Consider the following 27485-nt stretch of genomic DNA (forward strand, 5'->3'; position numbering starts at 1 on the left):
GCAGCAACGGTGCACTGCCGATGAACCAAGGTGATATTGTAGTTTCTTTAAAATAACCATGGCTGACTAGTTTACTGTTTATTTCTAACGGCATTCCTTTCTTTCTCAGTAAACATGTTTGACAGCCCTTTCATGAAAGTTATTTCGATCTCGTCTCTTTCAAAATCTCAGAACCGATCATTGCAGCTCAAAATTACAATAGCACTTTCTAAAGAAAAGTTCCTATGTAGTACATTAGTAAGCCGCTTGGAAATACATGATTGAACATGAACTTCGCCTCCCCGACATCTTCCCACCTTCCAAATGAAAATCCATCCACAGCTTCTCACGTTATGCTGTCTATACAAACGCATAAAAACATACGTAGCCACCACACCCCTCCAACAGAGCATAATCTGGATTCTGGCGAACGTAATGTGAGATTTACACAAAGATGAAGCACTTCATAGTTCCTTGAGCAAATGGAACATGTCTACCGATTTGCTTTACTCCTGATTGTTTGTTCACAGGCGCTGGCAATGCCCAACAATGCAACTCTAACTAGAGAACCGTTGAAGCAGTTCCAGAGGATGACAACAGGTGGCGTATTTGAAGTACAGGGGGTCCCAAGTGGTGGTGTCAATACTGACATGTTGCCACCATCCCGTGTGGATGACCTCGCGGTAGTGGAGGTTTCCTACGCTGACGCAACCGTGACGCTAAGCTGGACAGCGCTGGGGGACGACTTCGATCAGGGAGGACCAGGTGTGTTTATAACTCCTGTTTAAAGTTGTTCTGCTTGATTTTATGGCTATTATTTGTTACCGTCGCTAGAACGTTTTCTGTAGCATTTGTACGTATGTATGTACGTGTGTGTATGAACAGCATAACTCTAGAAGGCCTTGATGGGTTGTATTGATATGTTAGTATGTTGGTAGGTCTTGATGAGCCTTGGGAATGGTGAGATTTTAGGCCACTTGGCTTGTTGTGATGTTGCAGCGGAACTTCCAGTTTTGACATCTCGAGTTCTGGACATGCTAAGTTTAAGTGACAGATGACAGATAGCTCTTGAAGCAGATAGTAGGCGGTGTAGGTTTAGGCCCCTAGCGACTTTTCTTGGAAGTGCAGGAGCCGGTTTAGTATCAGACTCTGAAAGAGAATACATGTAACTCAAGAATGGATTTACGGATCGTTATGTTTTTTGACATGTAGATTGTTAAAATGATGCTTGATATAATCAAATTGTAATTACACAAATCTAAATTGCATAATCAGTGAGAAAATTTCACAAACCCGTTCCATGATATGGCTATATGAAACTACGACATATATAACTGATAGATGACAATTATGCAAATGAAAACAAAAGTTGCGTAACTAATTAAACATGTTATACAATTCCATTGTGGAAAATGACGGGAATTTCATACTTATGACATTTGGAAGTCACGTGAATGTGAACATCGCTGAATATAAATTTTGACCTGATTTGCATTGACTATCAGAAAATTGTACTACGTATTGCCTTTCTTAAAGGGTCTTAAAATAAGGCTGTCAAATTCTGTTATTTGGTTGAGGAGATGATCAGCTAATACTTATAATGTAAATAAGGAACGAGTACCTCTAATTTGCATAATTGATGACAAACGCATATGATACGGTCAGTCATAAAGGTTAAAACTATTTGCAAATTTGGCGAAGGTATGGGATTTTGGAACTCTAGAATAACAAGAGTTCGTAGACCTCAGGCCTGCATGAAATGTATTGGGTTTCTGTAGACCTATTGTGTATTTTTGCCTTTTTGTCTGTGGTACGTGGTTGGAAAAATGAGCTTTTTACCGTGTTGGTTGTGCACCATGCAAAAGTCTGACTCTGAAATTCCATTTTCTGAATTTGTAAGTTTGGACATGGATGAATATTACTTATTTTGGATTTCTTAAGTATGTAACCAACCACAGTACTTTGAAGTTGTTGAGACGCTACCTTTTTTTGTCTCAGATGGCCCATGCACATGTAGTTACTCTGTCACATGATATACTAATATCTTCCTATTTCAATGTACTGACCTAATGCAGCTGCTAAGTCTCCTTGGTTTGTGTTCTTCCAATGATATTCATTAAAGATTTATTTCTGGGGTGTTATTCACTTGACATCGGAATGTTACTTGCATAATTTGACCAATGATACTTTTATCTGTAGTTCCATAGACATTAGACAATATGAATAGTGGTAGCCCCCATGCAGCAGCAACAGTTAGTCCCCAGGATGGTATGATATTTTCATTCAATCCATCCAACCCAAACCTAAATCTCCTGTAGTATCTAAGCCAAATTTAACAGCATAATTTACTATGAAAAATGTCCTTGTCAATCCCATTTATAGATGGCAAGCTGCTGGCAATGGAAGCTTTGAAAAGTTCAGAAGCTGTTGTAGTCAGAGCAAACACCCAGCAAACATCCCCGCAAACCAATGAGCAGTTGCTTAGAAGGGGAATTTCATCATATATTTGCCGCGACAAAATGCAACAAACGATACTGAATTTAAAACAGAACAAAGCTAAGCCTCCACCACTTAACCCTGCCTGTACCATAGATTAAGCAGGCCCAAAAACCAAGCGAATATGACTAGCCCAAAACAACAAATTACCTGTATACAGTATGGAAATGGCATTACCAAAGAAACAAAAAGAAACACAGGACAAATCATACACATACCTTTCTCTTATGCCCACACTCTATACAGTTCTCCTCCACATTAGAAAATTGCATCTTCTTCTGTTTAAGTTCAAGTTCAACCATGATTGCCAACAGGGTAAAGGAACTTGTACCGAAACTTAAAACTCAGTACTATACAGCTCTAGAAACACCACAAAGAGTAATAAGCAAACTCCAATTATACCTGACCAACAGATATATAATCTTGTACACTCCCGTCATCTGGCAAACTGTCAGTGCCACTAAGTAACCTGATACATTGAAGGTGGCCCAGGCCAGATGATGGTTCTACACCCAACCATAATCTGTTTTTAAAACCAAGCAGATATTGGGAGGATGCCCCAACCACACAAAAACAGGGTCAACCTATACAGTATCAAGTTCAAGCACTAGGAGGCCCAAAATCAAACCTGACCACCAGGACACCACAAACAACTCACGTACCAAATAGCAACATAATGGTACCTTGCGTTCCGGAGATACAGCGCACGCCCCGTGCCCGCACAAAAGGTAACCTAAAATGTCAAGTTCAAGCACCAAGGGCGCCAAAATCAAAATTGAGCATTATTCAGCCACCGCCGACACATGTGCCAAATATCATTGCGCCAGCACCAGCCGTTCAGAAGATATAACTCCGGAAACACCCCTCCCGGACACAAAATTCGACCTGCCGGGTCAAGTTCAAACGCGACAAGGCCCAAAGTCAATCCTAGGCAACAGGCAACAACCCCCCACCCATGCACCAAAAATCGTCGCAATCGCGCGTATCGTTCCGGACACACAGCGCCAAAAGTGCCCCCAAAACACCAAAAATGCCACCTGCAATGTCAAGTTCAAACGCCAGGAGGCCCAAAATCAAACCTGAGTGTTAGGCTACCACCCCCAACCCACGTACCAAAAATCGTCGTGCTCGCACCATCCGTTCACGAGATACAGCGCCCTACATCCCCGGCTACCGAAAAGTTCCCACCAGCATCAAAACCATATCTGCATACATGCAGGTAAAGATATGAATTTAGCAGTTTTCAAGTGCCTACTCTACAAAAGCAAGATTTATTGACAGAAGGAATATAGAGGTATGATAGTATCGAGTCAGACATATCCATCTGCTGCTTTTGCCTACGACATATACATATACATATACATATACATGTATCTAAATCTTATATATTATCCTCTTTTCCAGCCCACTATGTGGAGATCCGTTACGGTCGCCATTTTGGCCAACTGGCAGACGACTTTCACGGGGCATCCTCAGTCAACCACTCGCAAGTGCTGCAGGGAAGCCTGACGTCACCACCGGAACCCGGCTCGGCGCAGACCATCGTCATCCTCTTGCCTGACCGAGGCGACAACGTCACCTTCGTCTTCGCCGTGCGCATGTGCGACGAAGCGAACAACTGCGGAGACCCCTCCAACATCGTGTCGGCTAATCTCGAGTTCATCCCCGAACCCGTTTATGTCAACGATACGATCACCTGGGTCATTGTTGGCTGTGCGCTTGGTGTCGTAATTGTTTTGGCCGCCATCTTAGCCTGGTTCTGTTTCCGCAAAGCCCGCAGGTCTAAGCCGACAGAATCCACCCAGGCAGCTTCCGGTAGGGATAATACGGCATATACAGTTTAGTTCTGTTCTATTACCTTCGCAGAGTATTTTGGGGCTTGTGTGCGTCTCTGTCCATAACCTGACCATTTATTGACTTTGCAAACATGCCAAATATAATTAAAATCCATCCTAGACTTCTCGAGTTATGTTGTTCACAGACAGACAGACAGACAGACAGACAGACAGACAGACAGACAGACAGACAGACAGATAGTGGATAGACACACGGCCCCAAAAAACTTCTTTGCGAATGTAATAGCGCAGCCAGTCGGGAACAACCTCACTGAGCAACAACGGACACTGTCTTTTGGCTCTACTAGTGCTGGCGTGATCAACTGTCACTGATCTAACCGTATCTTTCTTCTGGATACGTATCGCTTCGACATAGATACACATTCAATATTCAAAGAACAGGTCTGTTAATTCAATATTGAAAGAACAGGTCTGTGTTTAATTTGTGCTTTGCTAGTATTCATACCTCTTCACCGTAGCCGTGCCGCGCATAACACATCATAATACTGTACAATGCATAGTTGCGTTCAGACAATGTGATAGGTGAGGAGAAGACAGAACAAAACATTTCTTGGTGGTTTGCAGTTCGTGGTGAAGTGGCCACCGCTATATCCACAAACATGAAACTACTGCAAATATGTCTGCATTGACAGTAGTTGAGCTGGCAGAGAATTGCATGTTGTAATTCTGACAATATACAATAACAATAATACACTGTGACTTAATCAGTATGACTGTTTACATCCTACTATTACTAAGTATAAAGTAAGAGATGTGAAAGATAAAGGGTAACATTGGCAGATATATCGTTTGGATTGATAGATGAAAACCAGATGAAGTGTTGATATTCATAAACATAGTCAAGCATCAAGTTTAGCATGGTTCATTTGAGATGCAGGAAAAAATTCTTCTTTACCAAATCTAGACATACGTAAAATGTCAGGGAGAAGTTTTGGTCGGAAAGAAAGCTGAAATATTCCAAAAGCCCCAAAGAAAATTTCTGTATTACGGCGTCATAAACTACAGAATGAGACCTTCTGATCGGTCGACGTCGCCTGGCTATGTGACAGTAATTTTTTAAATGACTGATGTAACTACACGCTTGCTACGCTGTTTTACCTGCTTAGTAATAAACAAGGTATTTTCTGGCAACAAGTGTGACTTGTCTGTTTACTTATTTCTCTGCAGCATGGTTGGTTTCGAGACTATAAGGTTACGAAGTTACGAGACATGTTTGTTGTTCAATGAGGGCACTGGCAGAAAATTGAGACCACGGAAAATGCCGGTTGCGGACGACAAAATTGCCTTGTCTTCGGTCAGAACAGTTACGTTACAGATATCTCACTAAGAATTGAGCAAGAAACGTGTTAGTCTTAATTAACATTTACCAAAACGTACGCCCATCTTTGGAAATATGGATGACTAGATAAAATGTGGATATGATTACAATATTGACCAATATCAAGTTTGTAATGGATCTATTTATACCTACAACATCAGTCACAAGTTTGGTCCGACAAAAATAGTGAAATAGTAATAATTGCAGGCTTTCATATTTCAGTTAACTTCTTCATGAGATGCATTGTTCATAGCCTTTTCAATTATTGATAAGTTCTTATTCTGCATATATGCTACGCTTGTTAGAAGTATATCGACAAATAAAGCAGCTTGTGTCAGCTATATTTAAGTACGACTTTGCCTTATTATTTTCTCCAGTATGGTTGGTATATGTGCCCTCCTCCTCCGTATTGAAACATTCTTAAGCATCAGTGAGGAAGTGACGAAAACCGTACCGTAGCGAATCCAGGTCAAAGGATACAAAAGAAAAAAAATAAGGTCTGCAGCAAAACCAAGGGGGTCCAGAATTGACCTTTGTCTTCCCCAAACCTACCCACATACCAAATATCGTTACAATCCATTCAGTGGTTCTTCAGTTATGCTGATCAGAAATTTCTGGAAACACAAACAGACACAGAAACACAGACACAAACACAGGCATATCAAAGTAGTACCTCATTTTTTTTACTTTTACTTCCGTATTTACTCTAGTAGACGAGTCACATGAAAGGTACTTTCCATGTGTCGATAACGGAGGACAAACATGGCTGCCATACGTTGTCGTTGGATTTTGTTGCAGTCGGCTTTTGTATGGTGTTCTCAAGCTGTCTTCAACCGACCGAACGAGATCAAACTAGAGAATAACGAGTACACAGACGTGTTGGTCGCCATTCACAAGGACGTACCAGAAGACCAGCAGATTGTGGACAGACTGAAGGTGAGTTTGCATACATTAATGTGATAGCTATCATTCCCCGCAGACTTACTTTGCGACTCTAGAAGCTGTGGGAAGATTTACTGGTGAACTGGAATCTCTGTTGAAAATTTTTGGAAACGAATAACGAATGGTGTTTAATATAACTGTATCGCAGAATGAAGTACCCCACCTTTAAAAAAAGAGAAATATATCACGACATAGATTAAGATAAAAGTCCAATATTTGCTTGGTATTGTGAAACACCCGACATTTCCTTGGTATGTGCATGGTACATGGATGTATTGAGCATGTTTTAATAGCAAAAGGAAAGGGACTACTTAGTATCTGGTGTTGCGATGCGTAAGCTGTTAAAAGGCGCATATTTTTATTCTCCCACTAACCCTCGGTACAGATCGAGTTCAAGCTTATATCATGGCCATTGTTCTGTTTGCCCACGGATATTAATGAAACCATACATTGAATAACTTAGAAACTCTTCACTCCATCCTCAACACTAAATGCGATTATATACGTGATGACTGTGTTGCGAAAGTTACATTATCATGAAAGATATGTGGTTCAATTTCCGGCCCCATCGATGGATGGACCTTTATGTCGATGTTGAATGCAGAATCGCAACGCATTGTGACTTCTGAAGTCGAAGCCCTTCTATTTCTCATCGGTAGGAAATTTTCATCGAGGCGTCGCAAGACCTGTACGTCGCCACCAACAACCGTACATTCTTCAAGGAGGTCAAGATTCTCATCCCGAACACCTGGACGAAGAAACCCGAGTACCTCCCAGCAGGGACTAAAACCTTTGAACGGGCTAACGTCAGGTAAAGGTCTAATTTTAACAATTATCTTGTACTTTTAACTTTTGTAGAAAAATCTCTCAATTTTTTTGGTAATATTTGTGTAAGGATGGGTATACCAAGTCAATCATAAACGGAAATAGTATTAAGAAACGTCCTTATTGTAAATGCCTGTTGCATTAATATTTAACTGTAGCAAATGTTTGCGCTAGAGTTAATTCCACATTACTGCGTGGGTGTTTGTTGCCTTTTGTTCTAACATTTTCAAAAACCTTGTAACAAGACTTGATTATTTATCACATTCATTTAGTTTTGAATAGTATTTGAGGACAGAAAACGTGGTAGTTGAAAAAGTTGTGATAACTTGTTTTCGAACTGTTATCTCAATAATTGTATATACATACTTGTGACTTAATGCGATGGAGGGATACTATCAAATTCTTATTAGTAGACACAAATTCAGACGTGTTTTTAGTAAGACTAATACTTTTGTGTCTTATTAGCGAAACAATGTGCACCCCTCTATCACATTAATTTACTAGTTAGAGAAATAAATTGGTGTCTACTAGTGAAAAATGTGACATCATCAAGAGGTTTGAATTTGTGTATACTAGTGAGAAATGTGATAGCACCCCTCTATTACAGTAATTCACTAGTAAGAGTTTTAAATTTGTGTCTACTGGTTAAAATTCGATAGAGCACCCCTCTATCACATTAATTCACAAGCAAGAGGAATAAATAATTCACTAGTAAAAGGTTCAAATTCAAAACAGTTAAAACCTATTATGAATATTATCATAAAACCCACACGGTGAATTGGAATTGACTCCAATGATTAATAGCTTAAAGTCCAAAAGTTCAGATTCAGGTCGAGACATGTTTAGGTCAGGTCAGGGCATGTTAGTAACACTTTATCATATGTTTTTGGGCTGTCGCACCAGTACAGATCTGGATCGGTAAACACCCAATACAAAGTCCAAGTACCTACAATCTATGAACAAGAGTTCCGAGACCTAATACCTCCATAATATATTCTGATTATGCAATTGACTTCCACATCGTCCACATCTTGGTTCTGTACTACTTTAACTAATTTACACAAGTCCCAATGTTGACAGTTCGATCATGTACTGTAACACTTAGAAGAATAATGGCACTTTTGCATTGATTATGCAGATTAGAATCATTTGCACAATTGGTACAGATTTTCTAAATTTGCAAATTAAAAGTCAATTTACACAATTTGCATTTTTATGTACATGTATCTCTGTCTAAGCTATTTGCATATTACATATCACGAATATCCGGTGTTCTACACGCACATACAACTTGTTTAGTTATTGTCCTTAGAAGCGTTAGATTTGTTTACCTTTCTTTACAAAATAAGATGTCCTAATGTAGAAATGCCTACCATATTTGCATATTGTGCTTTGTTTCCGACAAAAGTTGGGCCATGGGAATTCCAATTTTGCCGCAGAAGATTTTTTTGGGACATATTATGACGCTTCTACTTGCCCTACACTACCCACGGTCCGTATACTCGATGTGTTATTTTCGAGCACATTTAATTGTTGCCATGTTGACCTAACCTGAACTGACTGTTACAGAAGATTTAAACATACTAGGCTAAAGCTAGTTTGATTGAGGGTTATATTTGTTTATCTTCGATGGTCAGATTTACCAGATGTACAATGGGAAATGTCTATATGCATGTTCATTGTACTTTGTCCCAGTCCTAAACAAACACTCCATGGCTTTGCTTTTATTGGCGACGCCTCAGGGGTTGAGGCATTTTTACAGAATTACGAAATTTTCAAATCGATCTTACATGTTATTCTGTTATTAAAGTTCCAATTGCGCACATACAGTCCCAAGCAAATTACAAGTGGATTGTGTTGGAGAAGATGGCATGATTAGAGGATGATTATGCCCATCAGGACCTAATTTGCATAAAAAATGTTGAATGTTATCTATACCAATCCCTGTTTTTCCAGGGTGGACCGGCCTAATCCTCTTTACGTGGATAACCCGTATGTGCAACAGAAGGGAGGATGTGGAGAACCGGGCGACTACATGCACCTTACCCCTAAATACGTCTTGGACAAGGAATATGGGGAAGAGTTGTGGGGCCCTCATGGTACGTATATCTCCAATATCAGCTATAAAGTCAGCTCTTACATCTACTTGAAATCATTATGACATATGTTGATATGTGTCCATAAACCATTGAGTAACCGTGTATAAATCTGTTAACGCCATGGACATTCTTGGCAAGCCTAAATTGATGTATGTCGAAAATGCTAGCTTTGCACAATGCCATCTGCCAATTACACAATCTCTTAAAACGTGTCGTTATCTTCCTTGATTTGTTAGAATAAAGAATAAATCGATATATGAAACGTGAAGTAGATTTATATGTATATCACGCATTCATTTATTCTCTTCATTACAGGCAAAACATTAGTCCACGAGTGGGGCCATCTCCGCTGGGGCCTGTTTGACGAGTACGGGTTCGACGATCCGTTGGGAGGGTCCTACCCACACTTCTATGCCTCCACCACCTCCATGCCGGCGATCCAGCCGGTCAGATGTTCCGCCTACACCGCCGGAAGTCCCATGCACGCCGTCACACTAAACCGCTGCGATTTGGACCGGGAAACCGGACTCCCCGAGGCCAACTGTCGCTTTGTTCCGGATTTCAGAGGAAACCGAGCGACAGGGTCCTACATGTTCATGCAGTTCTTACCGCAGGTGAGGCCAAGTGGACCAAATGCTAAAATGACATGCCGAGGTGCCAGTCTCTTAGGCTGAGCTTGTGAAGATGAGTGAGTGGTGATGAGAATAATTGGCCTTTCAAAGAAGTGTTCAAACATTTCAAAGTTTTGGGATTTTCTGATAGAATAAATATGAAAAACACAAAGGTCAATTTTCAAACGTTAGTATCCTTTTTTCGTGTCCTTTTTTCTAAATACACCACCACCGCAAATGGGTAGTCTCCACAAGACTTCAAGTTATAAGATCGTCAAAAAGAACTGCAATCGGAACTGAGCATCACGTGTTATGTCTGTAGGTACCGATTTCTGTCACAGTGACCCGGATGTGATAAGTTTGTAAGTGACCGGTTTCTGCCACAGTGCCCCGGATGTGTTACAAAAAGCTCCTTGGTTTGAAGGTGACTGGTTTCTGCCACAGTGACCCTGATGTATTATGTTTGTAGGTGACCGGTTTCTACCAGTGTCCCGGATGTGTTCTGTTTGTAGGTGACCGGTTTCTGCCACAGTGACCCGAATGTGTTATGTTTGTAGGTGACCAGTTTGCTACAGTAACCCGGATGTGTTATGTTTGTAGGTGACCGGTTTCTGCCACAGTGACCCGGATGTGTTATGTTTGTAGGTGACCAGTTTCTGCCACAGTGACCCGGATGTGTTATGTTTGTAGGTGACCGGTTTCTGCCACAGTGACCCGGATGTGTTATGTTTGTAGGTGACCGGTTTCTGCCACAGTGACCCGGATGTGTTATGTTTGTAGGTGACCGGTTTCTGCCACAGTGACCCGGATGTGTTATCTTTGTAGGTGACAAGTTTTTGCCACAGTGACCCGGATGTGTTATGTTTGTAGGTGACCGGTTTCTGCCACAGTGACCCGGAAGGAGACCCACTGTCCTACCACAACCGCGAGGCGCCCAACAAGCAGAACGTCATGTGTAACGGCCAGAGCGCCTGGGACGTCATGAACAAACACCAGGACTTCGACAGTGGTGCTAACCCTCCTAGATCAGTCGATTCTACAAAACCCAACTTCATCCTGTTGCAGCAGAGTGACCTCTTGAAGACTTCAGGATAGTCCTGGTGTTGGACGTGTCTGGGAGCATGTCGGTAACTATTCATAGATTACAACTTTTACATAGCTGGGCAAGCTAATAAAAGTACTTTAATTCTTTGGCTACTGCATGTGCTCATGAGGTTATTTTGTCACATTACAATGCTAATGCTATAAGTCTCTTAGTCTCATAAATCATAGTTATAATCAAGATAACTTTATGATCAGCCTCAACATTATGGCCTCTGTTTCGCAGGGAGAAAGGATCCGCCTGCTTAATCAGGTCGCGACCAGGTTCATCCGCAACACAGTGTCATTGGGTACCTCGGTGGGTGTGGTCACCTTTTCCAGCACAGCTTCGATAAGACACCCGGTAGTGAGGTACGATCTGACAGTTTATATCTAGCTGGTCCATACGTTTGCAGTGCATTCTTGATCATGACATACTTTCCAAGTGCCTTAATCCTGCCAATATTGTACGGCTCTAATTTTCGTTTTAGATATTCGCTGGTCGATATCATGTATATATTTATATTCGTACCTAACTGATTTTACACGTACTTTTATCTTAATGATTTGCCTTGTTGGACATTGATCGAATGCGTTTATTCTATTGTGATATTGCAACTGCAATTCAGCCGTTAGGCTGCGAATGTGGCGATATGTTTTTGCTCAATAAACCATTACACACAAGTGGCATCAGAACCATCAGTTCTTCATTTAGAGCACTAATTATAAAACAGACATACATAAAACATTTAAGAAGACATGACAAGCTATGTACACGCCTCACCGTCGATGTGAAATTTTGTCTCCCTTTTTTTCAGTGTCAACTCTGAGGCTGTCCGCAATGATCTAATTGCCGCAGTTCCGACCAGCACAGGTGGTGGCACGTGTATCGGGTGTGGTCTTCGCAAAGGGATCGAGGTAGAGTTTGAAAGCTGTACCAGAGTTCAAGAATTGTTAATGTATAGGAGAAATATATAAATGATAGTGGATACAAGTAATCTATCAAATATCCGTATGACTAAAAGCATTTTTAAGAGCAAATGTCTGTATGAAAACAATAGGTGTTTTACATTTAAATTTCAAAACAATACGTTACAAGGCAGAAAAAAATAATTTTTGCGTAACTTTGATGAGCTGCAATTTTTAATGTTCAAACATTTTTGTTTGCAATTTATACATGTGTATGTATAAAAATGTAACAAATAGCTATTAGATATATTCGCCTAATAGCAATTAATCGAGAAACTGAATATGAATAGGAAATGTTTCCAAAATCATATCCAGTTGCTTGAGTAACTAGCTTGGTGTTTGGCGTATGGTAATGCCTGGATGCCTAGACCTTCATTGACGTATTAGATGAACTCTTGCAAAGTTTGGGTTCGTATATGTTGTAAGAACATCTGCTTTCAGGCATTGGAGACCACAGGGCCGCCGCATGGAAGCGTCATTCTCCTCCTTACTGATGGAGGGGACAGTCGCCCATATGTCAGTGAAGTGCTACCGGACCTTCTGACAAAGGAAATCATCGTCGACACGGTCGCTATCAGTCAAAACGCCGACGACAGACTGGAGAGCCTGGCCGAGGGGACAGGGGGACTGTCGTTCTTCTCCGGGAATGGCGACTCCATAGCCCTGGACAACGCTTTCACCGCAACGTTTGAAGAAAATGCTGAAAGCAAGGGAGTCAATGTGAGTACTAACGGATTAACAACCCACCTTTATGACATCACATGTAACTGGCTTCACGTGTCCAAATCGAAGTGATTTAGAATTAGACCCTGATGAATGTTGTGGTACAGACTTCCGAAACTACGCGTACGTGAGACTGCCCTTGACTGCATTGTCATTTTGCTATGCGGGTACAAGGGTGCATAGATCCTATTGCACATTTTCAATAGATAACATATTCACACTCACAGCTACGATTGAAACATTTTTAATTATAATATCATGCACGTCCACAGCTCCTAAGCGAAGAGCAGACCATCAGTGGTCGACAGACCTACGCCAACCACCTTTACGTGGACAACAGTGTAGGAGAGAACACCACTTTTTCCTTCTCCTGGCTTGACGGAAGCCGTCCTACGGTTATGATGGTGACGCCGCTAGGCCTTGTCATCACCGAAGGGCACTCGATGTATGACGTCACTTCGGACACCATCACCATTGCGATACCGGCTACCGCAACTGTATGTAGAAATTTCGAACTCCAGTCGAAAGAAAGCAGTAACTGTTATAGCTTGGCGATTAATTCAATTGAATGTCTTCTTCATGAATTGTAACGATACAGGAGCCTAAAGCATTCTTTTAATGTTTCACCGAATCGATGATAAAAGCTTAACCTTCACCAAAGTGGAACTTCCTTCACAATTTCCACCTGACATATTGTCAATGATTTGTCCCTTTTTGGATGGTAACCTGTGTCAAAATCGTTACCATACACCAATTGGATTGTGGCTTTGCTTACTTGTTTGCAAAGATCATCATCATCCATGCTTACTTGCTGTTTTGTTTTACTTTCAGCCGGGGAAATGGACCTACAACATAACTAACAATGGCCCTGGTAACCAGGATATCACCATCATTGCCACATCAAACCCCGTCAACAACAACGAACCCATCACGGTGACGGCACAGGTCAGTACTGTGTCCCTGGACTACTCCTCTTCTCGGCCCACGGCGCTGAAGATGTTCGCTTCGGTACGGAAGGGTTATCTGCCAGTCCTTGGAGCTGCTGTGAAGGTTCTCATCAAGAAACCCGATGGTCAGGTAGAAGAGATCACGCTCCTGGACAACGGTGCAGGTAAGCATGGGTTGAAATACTTGTCAGTGTCTAAATTGACTAGGATTTATCTTCGTTCCAGTCAATCCCATCAGTTAGCGTGTGATGAAGCAATCCAATCAGAGGACAGGTCAGCAGTAAATTAGAGTTGAAGAGTGATCATTCAGGGCCATAATTGCCCGTTAGTCTAAACGGATTCTATGATGTCTAATTCTTCCTCTTTCAGTTTTTCATTAGATTATCATGAATAATGCTTGAAACATCATATTCTATGGTTACCGTTTATTGTCTCAGGTGCTGACGTAACGAAGAATGACGGAATTTACTCCCGATACTTCTACAACTTCACCGCGGACGGACGTTATGGCGTCTCGGTCAGGGCAGACAACACTCAGGGGCGAGCGGAATACATCGTCATCAACAATACCCGTGGCACTGGTGCACTGCCGATGGATCCGGGTAAATTGTGGTTTTTTCCAAACCAATTAACAATGATCACCGCTGACTAGTTCGTAATATTCATCATGTTTTCCAACGGCCCACTGCCATCTGTTGTTCTAGACCTGGGGTGAGGTGGGGTGGGGGGTCTTCAGATTTACAACACCTGATTCCTGCTACATGATCTATCCACTTATCAAAGATTCGCGTCAATTAAACAACAGGAAACTCGGGTTATCGAATCATTGGACTTCGTTTTCCCAACAAATGTCATGAAAATCCATTACTGTTGTTGTTTGTAGGTACTGCGTATGTCAACGGGAGCAACGTTCAGCGAGAACCATTGGAGCAGTTCCAGAGGATGACAACAGGCGGCGTTTTTGAAGTACGAGGGGTTCCCAGCGGCGGTGCCAATACTGACATGCTGCCGCCGTCCCGGGTGGATGACCTGAAGGTGGTGGAAGTTTCCTACGGCAACAGCACCGTGACGCTGAGTTGGACAGCACAGGGTGACGACTTCGATCAGGGAGGCCCAGGTGTGTTTATAACTCCTGTTTAAAGTTGTTCTGCAGCTGCTTGATGTTATGACTAGAATTTATCTATATATAAAGTTGTAAATGTAATCACTACTTAAGTGGGAGGTATTGACGGAAGGAATGTAGAGCTATGGCAGCATCGAGTCCGACACATCTATCTGCTGCTTTTGCCTACGACGTATACATTTTTATTTTATTATTAATTTTCTGTCATTCTTATCCAGGGCTCCCCGGCTCTGTGGTTGACTGATTGGCAGTGTAGCCTTGCGTTGCAAATAGAATAGATTTATCTAAATTCTTTTATCACTCTCTTTTGCAGCCCGCTACGTTGAGATCCGTTACGGTCGCCATTTTGAACAACTTCTGGACAACTTTACCAGCTCAGCTTCAGTTAACCATTCGCAAGTGCTGCAGGGAAGCCTGACGTCACCACCGGAACCCGGCTCCGCCCAGACCATCGTCATCCTCGTGCCAGACCGAGGCGACAACGTCACATTCGTCTTCGCCGTGCGCACCTGCGACGAAGCCGACAACTGCGGAGATCGCTCCAACATCGTGTCGGCAAATCTCGAGTACATCGATGTCCCCAGCCCCGAGCCGATGACAGTAAATGACACGACACCATTGACCAACAGCACCGAATTAGTGACAGTAAACTACACGACCCCATTGGCTACCAGTGCCGAGCCGGTCAAAGTAATCGACGCGACACGATTGGCCACCATTGTTGGCTCTGTGGTTGGCTCCATACTTGCTTTGGTCATCGTGGCTTTGGCGCTTTGTTACTGCAAGAGGTCTAGGTCGGCAAAATATTCCCTGTCAGCGTCGGGTAGGGTCAATCCGACTTATGCCGTGTAGGTCTGTTTTACTACCTTTACCGAGAAGGTTGTGCTTTGGTCCTGTGCGTGTCTGTGTATGGTCTGAAAAGGTAATAACTTCACATAGAGAATCTCGGAAATGTAAAGGGCTAATATTAACACCCTCAAAGCGCCACCAAATCAGGTATATTCTAAAGCTGTCTTTATCAAAGCGTATCACCATTGAGGAAACATCTCACACCCTAATTTTGTAAGCTTGCGGCTTGTTTAGGCCCTGGTACTGTACGAATGCTAGGGATGAAACGTTCACGTAGGATTTTGTGGCGCGCACACACAGCTTATAATTAGATGCTAAGATAATGAAGACCAACACAAAGAAAAACTGTGATTTCCATAGAGTTTATTTTGTTCGGCTGACGGACATCGCTTTGAATGATGGATGAGAACAGATGAAATATTGATATTTTCAAACATGTCAAAAATATTAAGTTCATCATGGATCATATGAGATGTAAGAAAACCGCTCTTTGTCACCAGATGTACATATTCCTACAACATCAGTAGGAGGTTTTGGTCCGACAGAAATACTCTAATGAAACCATACAAAGTTGTCCACAATACATGCGTCTTTGATTCCAAATAAAAAGCTATTCATAGAATACAATTTTGATTGCTGTATTAATGGTTAATGTGTTATTACAATGTATTGTAACTGCATCATCATAAGTGCAGAGCTGTTTTACAATTGTACTGACAAATAAAGACTCCGTCTACTTCTGCAGCATGGTTGGTTTTGGTTCGTCCTCTCTATTTGGACGTTCTGTAGAGTCCGTCCACAGGGTAGAGAAGTGCCCCAGCCAGATCTTGTTGACGTAGTCCTCAAAACTCGCCCCGACCAGGTAGCGATGGGAGGGGTCGGTCAGGGTCACGGCGTCCGCCATAGCCTAAAGATATTTGGCGCTATTAGTATGTGAATGTGTTTGTCTACGTGTCAATCCATTCATCCATCCCTTTCATGCATACATGCATCAATCAATCCATCTACGAGATACACGTATTCCTTTCTTTCCTTTCCTTTCCTTTCTTTCTTTCTTTCTTTCTTTCTTTCTTTCTTTCTTTCTTTCTTTCTTTCTTTCTTTCTTTCTTTCTTTTTCTTTCCTCCTTTCCTCCTTTCCTCCTTTCCTCCTTTCCTCCTTTCCTCCTTTCCTCCTTTCCTCCTTTCCTCCTTTCCTCCTTTCCTCCTTTCCTTCTTTCCTCCTTTCCTCCTTTCCTTCTTTCCTTCTTTCCTTCTTTCCTTCTTGCCTCCTTTCCTCCTTTCCTTCTTTCCTCCTTCCCTCCCTCCCTCCCTCCCTCCCTCCCTCCCTCCCTCCCTCCCTCCCTCCCTCCCTCCCTCCCTCCCTCCCTCCCTCCCTCCCTCCCTCCCTCCCTCCCTCCCTCCCTTCTTCCTTCCTTCATCCTGCATGTCTTGTGTGATCACTTACCAGGATGTACCCCAAAAGTAGCAATGAATTTGAAAAGAATGTAGACAACTATAATGGAAGGCAAATACGCTGAAAGGACATATCTAAAATCCCAACACAATATGTTACGGACGTACGTCTATGACAGGGGTGTTGTCCTTGCGCTCGCCTTGGGTACAGGCCCGGAGTCGCTCGATGTGATAATCGAAGTACTCCTTCCCGTAGTCCTCCTTCACAACCTCTTCCATGTTGGACCACAGATCCTGTACCATAAACAACGAACAAAGGTTTTCTTCAGCTGCCTGACAACTTGTCTATATAGACCGATCCCGAAGCCCCGCCGCCTGTTCGATCATGGTTCTATTTCGTGGGCGCTTGTCGGACAAAAATGACTGCCGCCGCTGAGTTGTTAATTTCATAGAGACTGTATTCGATGTAGCTTTTCTTGGCCCTACAACCCTCTCAGAAAGGCGGTAAAGAAGTAATGGTGCTTGATATCTATCAAAATTGAATGCTCGGATGGAAGTAGGAATGAAGCTAAGATAGATGGCTTTATACGCACCGAAGCCAGTTTATTGAAGACAGCAGGTACGGTGATACCAGTAGACGGCCCGAAACTCGCCGGCTCCACGAGTACGACTTTCACTCCCCATTTGTGCATCTCATGTCTGCATAAAGGAAACGAGTCAAGAAAGTTTTTGAACAGATTATGACTAAAATCTTCGTTGAATTCGTCTTTGTCAGAGTAGAATGGGTATACAGCATACGTATCAAGATATAAAGATATATTGTTACTATAGAAGTACTGTCTGGAAACTTAAAAACATTCATGTTGGATAGTCCAGTCCATTATCAAATTATGAATATTTTCAGTCGACCCCAACAAATCATTGTCAATGATATTATTCTGCATCATTATTTGCATATGTAAGTACCTGACCTTAGGGCGTCAGAGAAGAACTCCAGAGTTGCTTTGGTCATGCTGTACGGAGAGACCCCCGGAGACGCGTGAAGCCCAGCCTCGCTGGTGATGTTCACCACTCGGCCTGGATTGTAAAGTAACAAAAGTAGCAGATTATGTCGATGCACCAATCGGTAACGCCCCTGAGGCGTCGGCAAAAAAAAACATGACAGAGGACGGTTCGAAACAAAGATTTGACGTAACAACCGGAAACAGAAAAAAAATTGGCGTCTTGGTGACGTCAAGTTCAAACATGGTGGCGCCCAAAGGCGCCGGTGAAAACAATATTGCAATATATTTTTAGTTTTTACATTCATCAAACGTGTAACTAGCAAAGAGAATCACAACACAGCAGAACACAGCATAGCAAAGAACACCATAACAGCAAATCACATACCCTTTTCACGACGAATCAGAGGCAAGAACGCCTTGGTGACCCGCACAGTGCCGAAGGTGTTCACTTCCATCACGCGTCGGTAGGCGGCAATGCTGGCCCACTCTATCTCTCCCGGTTGCCAGACCCCAGCATTGTTCACCAATGCGTAAAGACCTGTTGGCAAATATAATAAAATCAGTGTAATGTAGAACAATTTATCATGAAGTAGACAAGCTGAAAGTCGAAGAGCTGATTTGCTACCAAACGAAAACCTCACCCTTTGACCCCGCTGGCAGTCGATCTTTGACCTGTAGTACAGCGGCCTGCACCTGTCCATCATCAGTGACGTCAATCTGAACAGTACTCAGCCTACTCGAGCACTCCGCCCGGAGTTTCGTCGACCCCTCCCCACCACTGTCTGCCAGCAGACAGCCGGCAAACACCGTGAAGCCCAGCGAGTCCAGACGTTTGGCCAGTCGAAAGCCAAAGCCACTGTCACAACCTGTTGTTATGAAGACAAATATTCAAGCAGATCAATCATCTGGGTAAGCCTTATAATTATAAGCAACACTTTCCAGACCGGACGTTTGATGTGATCAAAAGAAACATGCTCATGGTGGAGTCAAAGTCCTACCTGTAATGAAGACAGCTTTGCCTTCCCCTCTCACCCAGCCTTTCGGCATCAAGTACTGAACCGCACAGTATCCCACTGACCCCAGTAGTATTCCCGTGCACAGGTTGTACAGGACAGGTGCACAGTGGTACAGCAACGACAACAAGCCTGAAATGGTGGTCAAACCAAGCAGGCTCACACAGTAGAACAGGTGTAGGGGTTTCATCATTGTTACAGCTCTTCCTCGTCCTACCTGTGAATTTTGAACTTTGACCTGACCACAAGAATGTAAATATTTGAAATGCACCACGGGACGTCGCGATACGCGCTGAATGATAAAATAGAACAATAAAAACTGGCACTGAGTGCCAATAATCCGTTGATATTCAATTGTATGTCGCAGACAACGACCAAAATTGAAGAAACGCCAAAAGCTATGTATAGGGCATGTCAGCGACTAAGTAACTATCGACATGCTCTTTCATAAGGAGTGAGGCGATCGTCATAGTAGAAGCCTTTATTTCATCCATTATCAAGTCTAAAGGATCTTTTCGATGTAGTCCTTGAAACTGGACCCGACCAAAAAGCGATTGTCGTTGCCTTTATTTCAAGTGTTCAGGATTTGCCAGCTGAAAGTATTATAAACTTCATTTCAGATCTTAAATTTTGACAGATTTTCTTTAAACCTTCAAACAAGAAGCACTGGGTGTGAAATTTTAAGTACAATGTAAGGTAATCACATGTTTCTAAATTTATACTTTATCGCCTGTGTTACACAATCTTTCGCTATTCGGGTGACTTATTGGTCCTTTTCCCCCTCAAGGGGACTTGCCAGTGGAAAGGCTGTGAGATGATTATTTAATTAAGTCAAACTACGTTATCGTTTGGACAATTTTTTCTTAAACAGCCAAGCTTGCTCGTCACACCTTTGGACCATAATTACATGCAATGCTTGATAACCTCTGTCAAGTATTGACAACTTCGCAGTTCCGGAAAATAGCAGAAAATACCAATGTACAATTCAGTCAAAACGACATATCCAAAGGAATTCAAGAAGCTAATATACTGCGTTGTCTGTACTAGATATTTTTCTGTAGCAAGGCCGGTTTAGGGTCGCTTTCCTTCTCGGGCCTCTCTGTGTAGTCAGTCCACTGCGTGGGGAAGTAGCCCAGCCAAATTTTGTTGACATAGTCCTCAAAACTCGACCCAACTAAGTAGCGATGTGCGGGGGTGGTCAGGGTGACGGCGTCCGCCATAGCCTGCAAAATGAATAACAGAAGCTTTAAGCCAATAAAATCAAAGCTGTACAAGTCAGTATCTCTACATAAGGACCAGAAGGTCTTTAATGGTTTTCTTATTGACAAAAGCACTATGCTGTCTTTAGGGAACATCTCTCCACATAGACAAAATATCATCGGTCCCCTGAGTTGTTGTTTGGGACTGTACCCGACACTGTTTGTTAGTACCCTATCACTTTGTGTAAAATAGACTCCGATCCAACTAAAGCAACTTCACTCACATCTATGACAGGGTTGGGATCCTTTCCCTGAATGTCAACAGTAAGCCAGGATCTCATCTGTTCCATCTTGAAGTCGAAGTACTCCATGCCATAATCCTCCTTCACAGCTTCTTCCACGTTGTTCCGCAGATTCTGTGGTGTAGTCAGTGATATATCGCCGTCAGGCAGGCAAAAAGACACAACTTAGAAACAACTAGATTAACGGAAGGCCTTCGCGTATTGTTATATATATTAACGCATCTAAACTGTGCTTTGCTTGGCTTGTCATGTGGGATTCAAGTCTTACATGAAAAACTACTATGCCATGTCAGTCTGAGGAGTATACTTAAGAAAATTGAAAACGCCAAAAGAGCAACAAGATCGTCTTCGTCAATATACTACTGACAAAACCTGATGCAGGCGCCTTACCTCGACGAACCTATTGTAGACGGCAGGCAAGACGATATCTGTAGCCCTTGCAAAGCTGCCAGGCTGCACTACGACGACTTTGACTCCCCACTTGTGCATCTCGTGTCTGATTGAGTGATGAAAGATGTTAATAAATGAAGGTGGAAGATTTATTACATTCCACGAAGGCGGAAGATTTCTGCTGATTGGAAAGCTGCCCCTACGGCTGGTGAGGTAGTGAGGTGAGATGTTAATTGTAGGTGATGAAAAATGAAACGAGATACCAGTGGCGTCGTGTGTGGCGTAACTGGTAGAGTGTTGGGCTCGGGCCTAGAGGTCCCGACTTCGATACCCGCCGTGCCCCCAATGTGCTTGGGAAACATTTCGGTCTACGTAATCAGGACCAATTTAATAAGTACTAAGACAATCTAACCTGTCATTCACAAGTTAAGTTATCGTGTTACCAGACAGACAGACAGACAGACAGACAGACAGACAGACAGACAGACAGACAGACAGACACAATAGACTACAGCATAATATATATCTTAAATTGCAGCTAAGCAGTATACATTATTGTAGTGGGTTCAAGTCCTAGACTGCTCCTTTTTTTGAAATACGGTATTTTTGGCGAGGCCTCAGGATCGGAGCCATCTGGAACGGTCTAGCAATCGGCCTGAAAATGCATTCCCCGAAGAAGTATTGGGTTTTACTTGTACACGGAAGAAGAAAACTTTTTGCAAGCTGCTTTGAATATGGATGACTCCACAAAAAGTCTTTATCGATGCTTAGACGGCGCGCACATATACATATATAAGTATGATACATATACCTGAGTGCGTCGGAGAAAAATTCCACGGCTCTCTTGGTCATGTGATAGGCGGATATAGTTGGGGGTGAATGGAGACCCGCCTCACTGGTAATGTTCACAACTCGTCCTAAGAAGTGCAGAGAACAACATCTAAATCCGTGTACAGCGCCTTACAAAAGTCACTATCGTACCTTACGAAAGCCAGTCACTACACCATTCTGAGTCAATATGAGTGTATTAGATAGTAACCAAGTAGTCCATTTTAAACTTGAAGATATGCTCATCAAGAATTATGACGACAAAGTCTAGTCACAGAAAGGGCCTGGACCAATAATACCTCACCTTTTACCCGACGAATCAGAGGCAAGAACGCCTTGGTGACCCGCACGGTACCGAAGGCATTCACTTCCATCACACGTCGGTAGGCGGCCATGCTGACCCACTCTATCTCTCCCGGCTGCCAGACTCCAGCATTGTTCACCAATGCGTAAAGACCTGTTGGATATGTTGGAGATAAGGTCATAGATTTCTCCTAGAATAGAAAAACACTGTTTGGGTCAGTAGTTTGTCATTTGGGTTCTTCTTCTTGTGACCAAGTAATAACCCTTAGCATCAGATTTGCATTTGAAACATCATAAATTAAAAGTACATAACTTTAAATACAAATAGGCAATTATGCAAGATGCAAAGAAGGGCATGGACGTTACCGAGAGTTACTGGAAAAATACTGTCGGTGAAGGTTATGAAGATTTGGTTTATATTGCGCTTGCTAACTAACCGGTCTAGGGCTAGGGAGAAATAAGAATAAGACGTGTACGATGGTTTGTATTCACCCTTTGACCCCGTCGGAAGTCGATCTTTGACCTGTCTGACAGCGGCCTGCACCTGTCCATCATCAGTGACGTCAATCTGAACAGTACTCAGCCTGTTCGAGCACTCCGCCCGGAGTTTCTTTGACCCCTCCCCACCACTATCTGCCAGCAGACAGCCGGCAAACACCGTGAAACCCAGCGAGTCCAGACGTTTGGCCAGTCGAAAGCCAAAGCCACTGTCACAACCTGTTTTGATAAAGCCAAACATATTTGTAGGTTAACAATCTGGGAAAGTTTTCTAGGCTAGGTTTTCCAGACAGGACGTTTGATGAGATCAGAAGAAACATGCTCATAACTGTGGGTGTTGGAGTCCTACCTGTAATGAAGACAGCTTTACCGTTCCCGCTCACTCGGCCCTTCGGTACCAAGTACAGAACCACACAGTATCCCACTGAACCCAGTAGTATCCCCGTGCACAGGTAGTACAGGACAGGTGCACAGTGGTACAACAACAACAACAAGCCTGAAATGGTGGTCAAACCAAGCAGGCTCGCACAGTAGAGCAGGTGTAGTGGCTTCAACATTGTTACAGCTCTCTCTCGCGCTACCTGTGAATTTTGAACTTTGACCTGATCACAAGAATGTAAATATTTAAAATGCACCACGGGACGTCACGATACGCCCTGAATGATAAAATACAACAACAACAAGAGGCCTTTAGAACCAATGATCCGTTAATGATATTCAATTGTATGTCACAGAAACGCTCAAGATTGAAGAAAAGCCAAAAAAGCTGAGAAGTTCTTTTTTGTAAACGTTGCCTATGTATAGGGCATGTCAGTGACTAGCTAACTAGTGGAATGCCTTTTCATCAGGAGGCGAGGTGATTGTCATAGTAGATGCCTTTATTTCATCCATTATTAAGTATTCAGGATTTGTCAGCTGAAAATATTCTACACTTCGTTTCAAATCTTACGTTTTGACACCTTTTTTGAAACCTCCAAACTAGAAGTATTTTCCGCAATTATAAGTAATTATAAATAATCATAAGTAAGGTAATCACATATCAAAGATGATTCTGAAGCTATATTTTATCGCATGTGCACAATCTTTTGCTGATGTGATGGGGTCACTTATTGGTATTTTCCCCTCAAGGGGGATGGCCATTGGAAGGCCTGTGAGATGCTTGCTGAAGTGAAGCTACCTTATCGTTTTAACAACGTTTTCGTAAATAGCCAATCTTGATGTAAATCGCCACGTACCAATTTTATATTCACCTGTCATGCTTGATATCTTCTATCAAGTACTGACATGTTATAGTAATGAGGTTACATAGGTCTATATAATATAATTGGTTATAGCAAGGAGTCCTTGGTTATAGTTTACAGTTCCGGAATATACCAAATGTACAATTCAGTCAACATGACACATCCAATTCAAGGAATACAAGTAGTGAATATACTGCGATAATTGTACTAGATATTTTTCTGTAGCATGGCCGGTTTAGGGTCGCTTTCCTTCTCGGGCCTCTCCGTGTAGTCAGTCCACTGTGTGGGGAAGTAGCCCAGCCAAATCTTGTTGATGTAGTCCTCAAAACTCGACCCGACCAAGTAGCGATGTGCGGGGGTGGTCAGGGTGACGGCGTCCACCATTGCCTGCATAAGGAATACCAGAAGCTTGTAGCAAAAATACAATCAAACCTGTACACGTGAGCATCTCTTCATAAGGATCAGAAGAAGCATTAGAATTTAATAGTACTGTCTTTATTGAACATCTCTCCACATAAACCAAATATCATCGGTCAATTGCAATCAAACCTGTACAAGTGAGCACCTCTTCATAAGGACCCGAACATTTTGATGGTTTTCTCATTGACAAAAGTATTAATGAATGATAAAGTTTTATTGCAAATTCTTGCCCGAGGGCTATTTGCAAGTGACAAAAATGACATACAAATAATTGTAAACAGTGTAAATTGTAAGCGACTACTCTAGTCTAACTTATACTAGTTAAAGATGTAACTTATTGGGTTTGACTTCTTTTTGCTGAGACAGAGGAAGAAGAAAGATCACACTTTTTCTGTAATGCGTGGATTTTGCGACGTTAAAAGGAGAGTTGTTTTCTTTTTGTCTGTAAACGTGGAGATATTAGAATAGAATTTGGTGGCTTCTTTTAAGAGATCTTTTCTCTCTTGATCATAGAAGGGGCAGTTTGAGATGAAATGTAACATTATATTATACTGTCTTTAGTGAACACCTCTTTACATAGACAAAATATCATCGGTCCCCTGAGTGGTCTTTCGGGACTGTAGCAGTATTATATAATTTAACTATACAGCTAGTACCTTAATAGCGATTCTCTAAGAATACTAGAGTATACTATTTCTTAAGAGTTAAGACCCGATAAGTTTGCGAAAAACGTCATCAAGATATTAAATAGACTCCAACTTCACTCACATCTATGGCAGGGGTGGGATCCTTTCCCTGAGCCTTAGAATTAATTCCGGATCTCATCTGTTCCATTTTGAAGTCGAAGTACTCCATGCCATAATCCTCCTTAACAGCTTCTTCCATGTTGTTCCGTAGATTCTGTGTAGTCAGTAATATATCTCCGTGCAGTGAATAGACATAACTTAAAATGCAACTACTAGAAGGCAACATTCGAGCCCATAACACTGAGGAAGCCACACGGCGAAACATGTTTGTCGTGTGTCGGTTCGAATAAAGTTCCTAAACGGGGAACATGCGGCTCCAGCGTCTTTTCTGAAGATGTGGCGTAAGTAAGTGTGAACGGTTGGCTTGAGGTCTCCTTCTCCACATATATCTACTAGAAGGCAGCACTCTAGATTAACGGAAAACCTTCTCATATTGTTATATAACTTACTGCATCTTAACTGTGTTATGCTTGGCTTGCCATGTGCTATTTACAAGTCTTACATGAAACAACCACTATCCCATGGCAGTCTAATGGGTTTACTGAAGGAAAACGTCAAAAGTGCAACAAGATATTTAATGCTACTGCCAAATCTGATGCAGGCGCCTTACCTCAACGAGCCTATTGTAGACGGCAGGCAAAGCAATATCTGTAGCCTGTCCGAAGCTGCCAGGCTCCACGATGACGACTTTGACTCCCCACTTGTACATCTCGTGCCTGGTTTAGTGATGATAGATGTTAGTTGTAGGAGATGAAAAGAAACGAGATACCAGTGGCATCGTGTGTGATATCATAGAGTGTCGGGCTAGACACAGACTAGAGGTCCGGAGTTCGATACTTGATCTTTAATTGCAGCTAGGCAGCTTGCATTGCGGTAGTAGGTTAAGTCCTCGAATGCTCCCATTTTTGGAATGTAGCCTTTTTGGTGACGCCTCCGGGTCGGAGGTATTTGGAACAGTCTAGCAATCGGTCTGAAAATACATTCCCTGATGAAGTACTTTTGCACGGAGAAAGACAGCTTTTTGCAACCTGCTTTGTATATGGATGACTTAACAAAAAGTTTTTATCGATGCTTAGACAGCGTGCAAACATACGCGTAGAAATAAAATCCATATACCTGAGTGTATCTGAGAAAAATTCCGCGGCACTCTTGCTCATGTGATAGGGGGATATAGTTGGAGGTGAATGTAGACCCGCCTCACTGGTGATGTTCACAACTCGTCCTAGGTAGTGCAAAGAACAACATCTTAACCCGTGTAGATGAGCTACAACAGCCATTGTACCTTACGAAGGCCAGCCACTACATCATTATGTAACCCGTGCATGGACCTGAGTCAATATGAGCGTATTAGATAGTTACCAAGTAGTCCATATTCAGTAACTTCAAGATATGCTAATCAAGAGTGACTTGGAGTTATGATGATAATGGATCTAGTCACAGAAAAGGCCTGGACCGACCTTTCGCCCGACGAATCAGAGGCAAGAACGCCTTGGTGACCCGCACGGTACCGAAGGCATTCACTTCCATCACACGTCGGTAGGCGGCCATGCTGACCCACTCTATCTCTCCCGGCTGCCAGACCCCAGCATTGTTAACCAATGCGTAAAGACCTGTTGGAAAATGTTGAAAATAAGATAATATGTTTCTCCTCGAATAAGAATATACTATTTTATCTATTTGGTTTGTCATTTGGGTTCTTCTTGTTGTGACCAAACAACCCCATGCATCAGCTTTACATTTGAAACATCATCAATTCAATGTATTTGAATAAAAACGACTCTTTTCAAAGATGCAAAGAAAGGCCTCAATGTCTACTGAGTTACTGAGAAAGTACTGTTGGCGAGGGATATAAAGATATTGCTTATATTGTGTTTGCTAACTAACCGGTCCAGGGCTAGGGAGCTATAAAGTAAGAATAAGATAGTTACACTTTGACCCCTTCGGCAGTCGACCTTTGACCTGTCTAACAGCGGCCTGCACCTGTCCATCATCAGTGACGTCAATCTGAACAGTACTCAGCCTGCTCGAGCACTCCGCCCGGAGTTTCTTTGACCCCTTCCCACCACTGTCTGCCAGCAGACAGCCGGCAAACACCGTGAAGCCCAGCGAGTCCAGGCGTTTGGCCAGTCCAAATCCGAAACCACTATCACAACCTGTTTAAATAAAGCCAGACATGTAGGTAGGTAAAACACCTGGCTAATCTTTATGAGTAGAGTAGAGTAGAGTTCTTCGGCTCGGTTAGGCAGGAGTCTCGCTCCTGTTGACTCCTTGATGTCTCTTCAGTCATATTGGGTTTATGTGGTTTGTCTAGAGCTCTATACCAAAGACTTTT

General features: G+C 42.5%; 6 protein-coding genes across 6 annotated transcripts in view; 3 read left to right on the top strand and 3 right to left on the bottom strand.

The window, feature by feature from the left end:
- Nucleotides 1-548: 548 nt before the first annotated feature.
- On the top strand, nt 549-5977 carry LOC118408691 (calcium-activated chloride channel regulator 2-like). The gene is made up of 2 exons (XM_035809545.1): nt 549-744; nt 3880-5977. The coding sequence occupies exons 1-2, from the start codon at nt 570-572 to the stop codon at nt 4317-4319; spliced, it is 615 nt and encodes a 204-aa protein (XP_035665438.1). The 5' UTR covers nt 549-569; the 3' UTR covers nt 4320-5977.
- Nucleotides 5978-6354: 377 nt separating this feature from the next.
- On the top strand, nt 6355-16001 carry LOC118408685 (calcium-activated chloride channel regulator 1-like). The gene is made up of 13 exons (XM_035809540.1): nt 6355-6585; nt 7251-7402; nt 9373-9515; nt 9831-10129; nt 10997-11155; nt 11454-11578; nt 12025-12124; nt 12617-12895; nt 13171-13395; nt 13730-14009; nt 14283-14447; nt 14729-14962; nt 15282-16001. The coding sequence occupies exons 1-13, from the start codon at nt 6412-6414 to the stop codon at nt 15818-15820; spliced, it is 2874 nt and encodes a 957-aa protein (XP_035665433.1). The 5' UTR covers nt 6355-6411; the 3' UTR covers nt 15821-16001.
- Nucleotides 16002-16163: 162 nt separating this feature from the next.
- LOC118408690 (D-beta-hydroxybutyrate dehydrogenase, mitochondrial-like) lies at nt 16164-19569 on the bottom strand. Its single transcript, XM_035809544.1, has 7 exons — nt 19212-19569; nt 18855-19079; nt 18599-18751; nt 18181-18286; nt 17803-17908; nt 17378-17503; nt 16164-16724 (listed from the first exon to the last, which is right to left on the bottom strand). Exons 1-7 carry the CDS (start codon nt 19417-19419, stop codon nt 16551-16553), a joined length of 1098 nt encoding a protein of 365 aa, XP_035665437.1. The 5' UTR covers nt 19420-19569; the 3' UTR covers nt 16164-16550.
- Nucleotides 19570-19778: 209 nt separating this feature from the next.
- Nucleotides 19779-23472, bottom strand: LOC118408688 (D-beta-hydroxybutyrate dehydrogenase, mitochondrial-like). Its single transcript, XM_035809543.1, has 7 exons — nt 23096-23472; nt 22741-22965; nt 22250-22402; nt 21929-22034; nt 21118-21223; nt 20710-20841; nt 19779-20449 (listed from the first exon to the last, which is right to left on the bottom strand). Exons 1-7 carry the CDS (start codon nt 23301-23303, stop codon nt 20270-20272), a joined length of 1110 nt encoding a protein of 369 aa, XP_035665436.1. The 5' UTR covers nt 23304-23472; the 3' UTR covers nt 19779-20269.
- A 134-nt stretch (nt 23473-23606) lies between these two features.
- On the bottom strand, nt 23607-27440 carry LOC118408686 (D-beta-hydroxybutyrate dehydrogenase, mitochondrial-like). Its single transcript, XM_035809541.1, has 7 exons — nt 27419-27440; nt 27082-27306; nt 26611-26763; nt 26270-26375; nt 25764-25869; nt 25176-25307; nt 23607-24374 (listed from the first exon to the last, which is right to left on the bottom strand). The coding sequence occupies exons 1-7, from the start codon at nt 27438-27440 to the stop codon at nt 24195-24197; spliced, it is 924 nt and encodes a 307-aa protein (XP_035665434.1). The 3' UTR covers nt 23607-24194.
- LOC118408687 (D-beta-hydroxybutyrate dehydrogenase, mitochondrial-like) overlaps nt 27162-27485 on the top strand; it is a 22322-nt gene continuing 21998 nt past the window's right edge. The window contains exon 1 of the mRNA XM_035809542.1: nt 27162-27332. The gene's annotated coding sequence lies outside the window, so the exon portion shown is untranslated. The remainder of the gene's footprint in view (nt 27333-27485) is intronic.

Source organism: Branchiostoma floridae, unplaced genomic scaffold, assembly GCF_000003815.2.
Source record: "Branchiostoma floridae strain S238N-H82 unplaced genomic scaffold, Bfl_VNyyK Sc7u5tJ_342, whole genome shotgun sequence".
NCBI classification, from domain to species: Eukaryota; Metazoa; Chordata; class Leptocardii; order Amphioxiformes; family Branchiostomatidae; genus Branchiostoma; species Branchiostoma floridae.

Excerpts from the sequence above, each read along its gene's own strand:
- LOC118408688 (XM_035809543.1), bottom strand. The coding sequence starts at position 23,303 with ATGTTGAAGCCACTACACCTGCTCTACTGTGCGAGCCTGCTTGGTTTG. Across the intron at positions 22,966-23,095 it reads TAAAGCTGTCTTCATTACAG|GTTGTGACAGTGGCTTTGGC; the intron begins GTAGGACTCCAA and ends TTATCAAAACAG. Across the intron at positions 22,035-22,249 it reads TCTGATTCGTCGGGTAAAAG|GACGAGTTGTGAACATTACC; the intron begins GTGAGGTATTAT and ends TGCACTTCTTAG.
- LOC118408691 (XM_035809545.1), top strand. The coding sequence starts at position 570 with ATGACAACAGGTGGCGTATTTGAAGTACAGGGGGTCCCAAGTGGTGGT. Across the intron at positions 745-3,879 it reads CTTCGATCAGGGAGGACCAG|CCCACTATGTGGAGATCCGT; the intron begins GTGTGTTTATAA and ends CCTCTTTTCCAG.
- LOC118408690 (XM_035809544.1), bottom strand. The coding sequence starts at position 19,419 with ATGATGAAACCCCTACACCTGTTCTACTGTGTGAGCCTGCTTGGTTTG. Across the intron at positions 18,287-18,598 it reads TCTGATTCGTCGTGAAAAGG|GCCGAGTGGTGAACATCACC; the intron begins GTATGTGATTTG and ends TTTACAATCCAG. Across the intron at positions 17,909-18,180 it reads TTCTTCTCTGACGCCCTAAG|ACATGAGATGCACAAATGGG; the intron begins GTCAGGTACTTA and ends TCCTTTATGCAG.
- LOC118408685 (XM_035809540.1), top strand. The coding sequence starts at position 6,412 with ATGGCTGCCATACGTTGTCGTTGGATTTTGTTGCAGTCGGCTTTTGTA. Across the intron at positions 11,156-11,453 it reads GTGCTAACCCTCCTAGATCA|GGAGAAAGGATCCGCCTGCT; the intron begins GTCGATTCTACA and ends TCTGTTTCGCAG. Across the intron at positions 12,125-12,616 it reads GTCTTCGCAAAGGGATCGAG|GCATTGGAGACCACAGGGCC; the intron begins GTAGAGTTTGAA and ends ATCTGCTTTCAG.
- LOC118408686 (XM_035809541.1), bottom strand. The coding sequence starts at position 27,440 with ATGACTGAAGAGACATCAAGGA. Across the intron at positions 27,307-27,418 it reads GACTGAAGAGACATCAAGGA|GTTGTGATAGTGGTTTCGGA; the intron begins GTCAACAGGAGC and ends TTATTTAAACAG. Across the intron at positions 25,870-26,269 it reads TTTTTCTCAGATACACTCAG|GCACGAGATGTACAAGTGGG; the intron begins GTATATGGATTT and ends TCACTAAACCAG.